This window comes from Ornithodoros turicata, chromosome 7, assembly GCF_037126465.1.
Source record: "Ornithodoros turicata isolate Travis chromosome 7, ASM3712646v1, whole genome shotgun sequence".
Classification (NCBI taxonomy): domain Eukaryota; kingdom Metazoa; phylum Arthropoda; class Arachnida; order Ixodida; family Argasidae; genus Ornithodoros; species Ornithodoros turicata.
In genome coordinates this window covers 15,875,223-15,883,495 of record NC_088207.1, presented here as the reverse complement: position 1 = coordinate 15,883,495, position 8,273 = coordinate 15,875,223, and the positions used below count along the sequence as shown (strand labels likewise).

Below are 8,273 nucleotides of genomic sequence, written 5' to 3'. Positions count from 1 at the left end.
CTCTTCGATCTCCGATTCGGAGCACAAAAGTAGCTCATCACAGGAGATTACCCCCTTTACTGTATTCAAAGTGCGGTGTGCTGTCACTGAGATCGGGATCTCACCAACCAGCCTCATCGACAACAAACCCGAACTCTGCTGACTGGTCTCAACCTCGATCTGGATCTCTCCACTTCTCAACTTTTTGGCCTTGTATGTTTTTCCAATCACGTGTTCAAGAGATTTAGCGACGATGAAGGGAGATACCTTATCAAGTGACTTTGTTTCATCATCAGACTTCATTATCAGGATTTTCGGGTACCATGGTTCTTTGTTTTTCTCAAAGAGATGCATGGCTTGAACCTCGTTGCGGCCCCTCTTTCGAGGCCGATCATGTCTTAAGGGAGGGAATTGATTGGAATCCATGAAAGATGGTTGTACATTCGGTGCAGATGGTGTGCCAGCCACCATCGACCCCAACAAGGGAACATGCTACGCATGCTAGCACTTGCCACTGCACGATACCCAAGTGCAGTTTCTAGGAGATAGAAAGAACTGCCCAAGGTTGACCCTAGCCGCCAAAGAAGGTGAAGGGAAGAAATGGAGAGCGAGAAGGAGAGAAAAGGGAAGGTGATGAAAAGAGAGATGGCAACTAGCTGAATAATCCTGGCCGGGCCTTCCAGGACCACCCGACTATGGGAAGCAGGGGCCAAAGCGGTGTGTTGCTTTCCCGGAGGGGCCCCGAAGGGTCCAAAACAACCTCCGGGTCCACTCAACCGCCAGGATCCCCCTTTCCCCAGACACGGGAAAGCCACGCACAGCTATACGTGGGGGTCTCCCTCCTGCGGCGACCCAACCGTGAGTGCAGGAGGGGGCTACTGCGGCTGCTGCCGGGCGATGGGGGCGCCAAGTTCCCGACGCCGGGGGAGGAAGTTGAGTCTCCCGAAGACAGGAAATGGCGTCTGAAACAAGAAATTCATGAAGCTGATGATGATGATTGGAGTTTTAATGGCGCATTGACAACAAAGATCATAATGCGCCATAAACTGAGGTATGATTGAGACAGTGGTAATGTTATGGTTATTTAAGAGTAAACACGATGACTAATAAAAGATGAGTGTGTACGTGTAAAACATTACTCTGCGACTACAAAACTCTAATGACGCCAACGCCTCTCAGGAAATCAAAGACGCTTGTAAAAGGGACGAGAGCCTCTTCACCAAGCAATAGGGCTGGGTGAAGAGGTAAGAAGTATTTATAAAATACATTGAAATGATGCTTGCGATATATTTCATGATGTGTGCATGTGATGAGTATGTGTACAACAGACAGGAGCTGACCACAGTGCGCACACTGAGGTGGCTCCTCTCCCCGAAGTTGATTGATTGATTGATTGATTATGTGTCTCCCCGAAGTAAGAACCCATGTGTAAGGTACGTATGGCCTATACGTAACCTTGCTCGTAAAGTGCACAACAGGCGGTTTTCCAGCCGGTCTCCTGTGTCATGAATGTGAGGTTTAACCAAGTGGAGTTTGTTATTTGTTTGCGTGTTCCAAAAGGCTTGCCACAATCTGTGCAGTGATTTCTTGAGTGCCGATCTCATGTCTTGCACGGACATCTCAAAAGGCATGATGTCATTTTGGAGAGCAGCTGCAGCTGCTTGATCTGCTAACTCATTGCCTTTGATGCCTACAGGCTGGGCACCCAGCATAGGATGAGGGAGTACCCCTTTGTTCTTATGAAACTGGCTAAAGATCTTGCTCGCTGCACAAGAAAGTTCTTTGTTGTGTGCTGACTACAAATTGGGTTAATGGAACTTAAGGAGTCTGTATATATAACAGAGGACTTTATAAAATCTTGAAGGATGTAGTTGAGAGCCAAGATAATGGCGTAAACCTCGGCAGTAAAAATTAATGCAAATGTTTTTATACGATGATACCTTGTGTGCGCGCCACAAATCATGGCACAAGTCACTCCTGCACTAGACTTGGACCCATCTGTGTAAATCTCAGTATGGTTATCAAAGCTGTCTTTCAAGTGTGCAAACTCTTGTTGAAGTACTGATGAGGCACTGTCTTGTTTCTTGTATTTTGCCAAAGAGATGTCAGACCTTGGAGGTGGTTCCCAGGGTAGGAGCTTTCTGCTCCATTCTACAACTTGTAGGTCACAGGGCGAGAAACCGTGGCAATCAAACTCTGATGCAATTCGGAAAGAGAATGGAGGGACGACAGAGGGCTTGTTAATGAACAGCTGTTTAAAGCATGTGTGCTTGACGCAAGTCGAGGCTGGATTTTGGGGTAGACCATGTATTCTAAGCACGTACGACGTACCGAGGTAAGAACGCCGTCTTTTCAAGGATTGATTGATTGATTGATTATGTGTTTAATGGCACAAAGGCAACAAAGGCCATAGAGCGCCAAAACCATGGTGAGTGTGTCGGAGATGATTATGGGAAAGCTGATGTGAGAGAGTGAGTGTGGTAGTTAAAACCTATCTACAGGTATGAGCGATGAGCGATGAGATTGACCAGGATAAGAGAGAGAGGGGGATGACGATAACAAGCGAGCATGGCAGTTAAAAGCTATCTATAAGTGTGACATTGAGATATTTACATGAGGAGTTTGGTGATATTGGATAAAAGCGGAGCAATGCTTATCATCTACATCTGACTAAGAAACCCACACGTGGTCAAAAATTTGATTACGTTATCAAACGGCACAAGAGGGGTGTCACCCAGTAGAAGGGCTGGGTGGAGTGGGACATGGTATCTGTAGAATGCGGTGAAATACTGTTGGCGTTGGTGTTCGAAGTGAGGGCAGGATGCCAGTACGTGCAAGACAGTCAAGCTGCCACCGCAGTGCGCACAAGCAGGCGGATCCTGACCTCTGAGTAGTGAGTGAGTGATTGAGGTTTTTCTGGCGCATGAGCGACTACGGCTATTATGCGCCAAGACAATGATAAAATGTTATCTATTTAAAAAGGGGAATAATTCAGTTAAAATGTAGTCTAAAGGTACTTGATGCAACCAACATCATTTAAAAAATTGTATACACAATTAAAAGTAACCAGGGGCTCATCACCCAGCAAAAGTGCGGGATGGAAGGGAATGTTATATTTATAAAAGACGGGAAAGTGGCGGCGACGGTGAGCTTCGTGCAGTGGGCACATTACCAGAATATGCAGAACAGAAAGCGGTTCCCTGCAAAGCACACACTGGGGTGGATCCTCCTCCCGTAAAAGGAATCCGTGTGTCATGTAGGTGTGGCCAATACGCAACCGAGCCGACAGAATTTCGTGAAGCCGGTTGCTGAAAGCATGTGTGGGCTTGCCTATGTCATGTTTGATTAGATGGAGTTTATTAGTGTTCTGTGTGTTCCATTGTTTTTGCCATTTCTCATTAATCGTCTTTCGTATGACTGAGCGCAAGTCTTCAGCTGCCACTTCTGTTAATGCGAGGTCGCCGGACAGTGCCTCGACAGCGGCCTTGTCGGCTTGCTCGTTGCCACGTATACCTACGTGACTTGGCACCCAGCAGAGTGTTAGAGAGAAACCTTTGTTTGTAATTTGACTGAATAAATGCTGAGCCTGTTGCACAAACGGGTTCTTTTGTTTCCGTAAGCTACATATAGCTTGTAGACAGCTCAGGGAATCAATGTACACGACTGACGTATCAGTGTGAGACTGCAACACATGATTAAAAGCAAGGATCACAGCATATACCTCTGCACTGAAAATGGAAAAATTGTTTGGCAGACGGCGAGACACAACAGATGTGCCTGTGACCATTGCACAGGAAACCTTTGAGCCCGCTTTCGAGCCATCCGTGTAAAGGGCGACATGATCTCCAAAACTGTCCTTTAATGATGAGAACTCCTGCTGGAGCACAGCTGTAGAAGTTTCTTGTTTTTTATATTTTAATAACGATGTGTTGTGTGTTGGTGGTGGTTGCCATGGGGGAGGCTTCCCACCACTTGCTACTAGAGTCACCCTACCCTGGTCAGGGAAGCCGTAAGCTTCCATTTCCAGGGACAGTCGCATACTAAAAGGAGGGATGACAGAAGGTCTGTTCAGAAACAGCTGCTGGAAACGGGTTTCTGTGGCACAGGCTAGGGCAGGGTGCTGCGGGTAAGATCTCACCTTCATTGCATATGTAGAGGCAAGGTAAAATCTCCGTTTTTCCAGCGACCATTCATTGCACTCTGCATACAAGCTTTCAACTGGAGATGTTCGAAAAGCTCCCAACATCAGACGGAGACCCTGGTGGTGAACTGGGTCTAAAATCGCCAGGGCAGACCTCCGTGCAGAGCCATAAACCAAAGACCCATAGTCAAGCTTTGAGCGAATGACGGAAATATAAATACGACGCAGGACTTCCCGGTCTGCACCCCAAGACCTGTGCGACAAGATCTTGAGTATATTTAAGGCCTTCATTGACTTGACTTTGAGATTTTTTATGTGAGACACGAAATTGAGCTTTTGGTCAAAGATGACACCGAGGAATTTGTGTTCAGGCATGACAGTAATATCCTGGCCATTCATTCTGAGTGTGGGCTCAGGAAAGACACCCCTCACTCTTGAGAATGGAACACAAACAGTTTTCTCAGGAGAAAACTTGAAACCGTTTTTAGTGGACCAGTCTGAAAGTTTGTTTATGGTGAGCTGGAGCTGTCTCTCACACCTGGAAACGCTTGTGGAAGAACAGGATATTTGAATGTCATCCACATATAAGGAGTACGTGACAGACGGTGGAATTGCATGGACGACAGAGTTCATCTTTACAATAAAGAGTGTTACGCTTAGAACAGACCCCTGCGGGACTCCATTCTCTTGTGTGAACAGGCGGGACTGTACAGTTCCCAGCTGCACCCTAAATGTTCTCCCCTGAAGAAAGTTTGCAACGCAACGGAAGAGCCGACCACGTATCCCAAAAGAGTGTAGGTCACGAAGGATGCCATACCGCCAGGCGGTATCGTACGCCTTTTCGAGGTCGAAAAAGATGGATACACAATGCTGCCGTCTGACAAAGGCCTCCCTAATAACAGTCTCCAAACGCAATAGCTGGTCTGTTGTTGAGCATGCAGTTCTAAAGCCACACTGATATCGGTCTAGGCATTCATTTTCTTCAAGGTAGTACATAAGCCTGCAGTTCACCATACGTTCAAAAGTTTTTCCTAAGCAACTGGTAAGGGCAATAGGCCTGTAACTGCTTGGACTGGAAGGACTTTTCCCTGGTTTTAGCAGTGGAATGATGATCGCCTCCTTCCAGCGGGACGGGAGGCAGCCCTCATTCCAGAGAGAGTTAAAGAAGCATAGAAGAGTTTCTAGCGATGAAGGTGTTAAATGCTGCAGCATAGAGTACGTGATGCGATCTGGCCCTGGAGCTGTCTGTTTTGAAACGCTCAGTGCTCTTAAAAGTTCTGTTATGGTAAAAGGCCTATTGTAAGCGTAGTTGTCACCAGTACCACATGACAGGGTGCACTTCTCGGCAGAATCCTTGATCTTCAAGAACTCCCGTGTGTAATGAGCAGAAGAGGAAACGTTTTGGAAATGTTCACCTAAGGTGTCAGCCTGGTCTTCGATGCTCTGACACGTGCTTCCATTTATTTGCAGAAGTGGAACAGAGAAGCTCCTGTAGTCACCTCTGATTTTTTTCAGTCTGTCCCATACAAACTTGGATGGAGTGCTACTATTTAAGGTGGATACGAAATTTTCCCAAGATTGCCGTTTCGCTTGTTGCCGTGTCCACCTTGCTTTCGCACGGGCTCTTTTAAAAGCGAGTAAGTTTGCTGGGGTTGGGTATCGTCTAAACTTACCCCATGCACGGTTCTGCTCCCGTCTGGTGTTCGCACAATCACTCGTCCACCAGGGCTTGCAGCGTCTAGGAAGATGACCTGAAGATTGCGGAATGGATTTAGTGGCTGCGTCAATAATAATGTCTGTAATAATGTCATTTGCTTCATTAATGCCGAGTCCATGAAGTGATTCTGCTGACAGAATGGCTTCTTGTTTAAAGGAGCCCCAATCGGCAAATTGTGTTTTCCAACGGGGTGGTCGGGTAGTGAGGGTAGCTGCCAGTTGATTGAGTTTTAATACAAGAGGGAAGTGGTCGCTACTGTAAGGACTGTCGGCAACTGTCCATGAAATGTCTTGGAATAGAGATGGACTACATAGTGAAATGTCAATAGCTGAGAAAGTCTGTGAAGCCGAATTGACATGTGTTGCACTCCCTGTGTTGAGAAGGCAGATTGGCAAAGATGTTAGCATTTTCTCTAACATCCTACCTCGTGTGTCAACTTTTGAGCAACCCCACAGAGGATGGTGTGCATTAAAATCTCCAAGCAGAAGAAAAGGCTGTGGCAGCTGTCTGAGAAGGTCTTGAAGTTGCTTTTCTTCAACCTTAGCTGATGGCGGCAGGTACAGAGAACACACCGTCATCACACGGTCAGTGCAAATCTGCACTGCAACAGCCTCAAGATTTGTAGAAAGTTGGACATCTCTCGTGGGGAGTGCTCTCGCCGTGAGGATGGCCACACCTCCAGAAGCACGTGCAGCATTCGTTCGGTCTTTTCTGTATACGTTCCACCGTCGGAGGTGGCATGGATTTTCAAAGTTCAGATTAGTTTCTTGAAGACAGAAACAGACAGCACTGTGTCTGTCTGATATATCATCGATGTCATCAAGATTCCCCAGAAGACCACGACAGTTCCACTGAACGATACTCTTGCAACTGGAACTCATTAGGAGTAAGCAGAAGAAGGGGGTCAGCAAGGACTGAAACGCAACCTGAAAACGTGAAGACCCTGCGAAATGTTGGAACATGAATGTGGAGAATCAAGGAGCTTGTATCCTTGGTGGAGGGGCCTTTTGCTGTTCTTTGCCTTTCAGACCCCGTCCTCTGCCGGTGTTTTTCTTTCTCTGCTCTTTGCCCAAGGACGAAGTAGTACTTGGAAGACTCGATGACGACTTCTGCGATAAGCAGTCGTCATCATCGACATCCATGTCTTGACTTGTACTTTGGGACGGGCCCTTGGCAATCCCGTCCCAAACGGAGGGAGATGCAACAACCTCCTTTGAGGTTGTGGCGGCCTCTCCCTGGCTGATTGGCTGTGTGGCCACTGGAGGAAGCACCTCTGTGACCTTCTCTTGGAGTTGGGGAGTGTGGTGTGGAGGCCCGGTGGTCTGGGTCTCCACTGAAACTCTGAGTGGTGCCACTCCCCTGCGCACCACATCAGAGAAAGTTCCTTTCTTCTGGAACTGCAACTGGGCTCTCGCCGCTCGGTACGTGACGTTTTGTTCAATCTTTATTTTGAGAACCTGTTTCTCCTCCTGCCAGAAAGGACAGGATCTCGAGTACGCGGGGTGGCTACCTTCACAGTTGGTGCAACGGATATCATTTGAGCATGTCTCTGACGAGTGGTCTTTGCCAGCACACCTTGCACAGACAGCCTGTCCACGGCACACCTGCGAACCGTGGCCAAACTTCTGGCACTTGTAGCATCGTCTTGGATTGGGGATATATGCCCTCACATGACAGTTTAGATAGCCAGCTTTGATTGTTGATGGAAGACTGTGGAGCTTGAAAGATAGGACTACATGTTTCGTGGGAACCTCTTTCCCATCTCTGCGCATCACGATTCGTTTTGCCGAGACTACACCCTCGTCAGCCAGCCCTTCCTCGAGTTCGGAGTCTGAGCACTCAAGTAGTTCACTCTCAGATATCACACCTCTTACGATGTTCAAAGTGCGGTGAGAGCTTACGGTTACAGCTGTTTCTCCGATGTGTGTGAGGGAATACAGTGCACTACTTTGTTTTCGGTTATCCACTTGGACTTGAATGTCACCACTGCTCAGCTTCTTGGCGCTGTAGTTCTTGCCAACTACACTTTCCAATGCTTTAGCAACTGCAAATGGTGACATTTTCGAAAGTGGTTTTGTTTCGTCTTCGGAGTGTACTACGAGAAACTTTGCATACCATAGTTCAGGTTCGGGTCTGTATAGGAAAGTATTCTTATGCTCGGTGCGGGACCTTTTCAGGCTCCGATCATTGGGTGATAAAGAATTAGAAGCCATACATATAATGGAACTATTCGGTGCAAAAGTCCTGCCGCCCACCACGGAGCCCAACCAGGGGACCGCGCTTAGCGCCGTAGCAGGTACGTTCACACTATACCCACGTGCAGCTTCTGGAGGGTGAAAGACTGCCCAAGGTTGACCCTTGCCGCCAAAGTAGGTGAAAAGAGAAAGGGAGCAAAGGGGGGAGAAGATAAAGAGAAAGCAATGAAAGGAGAGATGG

General features: G+C 47.5%; 1 protein-coding gene across 1 annotated transcript; it reads right to left on the bottom strand.

Moving 5' to 3' along the window:
* Positions 1 to 6,811: 6,811 nt before the first annotated feature.
* On the bottom strand, positions 6,812 to 7,897 carry LOC135400492 (uncharacterized). The gene has a single exon (XM_064632324.1). It carries the CDS (start codon positions 7,895 to 7,897, stop codon positions 6,812 to 6,814), a length of 1,086 nt encoding a protein of 361 aa, XP_064488394.1.
* Between the last annotated feature and the right edge of the window lie 376 nt (positions 7,898 to 8,273).

Excerpts from the sequence above, each read along its gene's own strand:
- LOC135400492 (XM_064632324.1), bottom strand. The coding sequence starts at position 7,897 with ATGTCACCATTTGCAGTTGCTAAAGCATTGGAAAGTGTAGTTGGCAAG.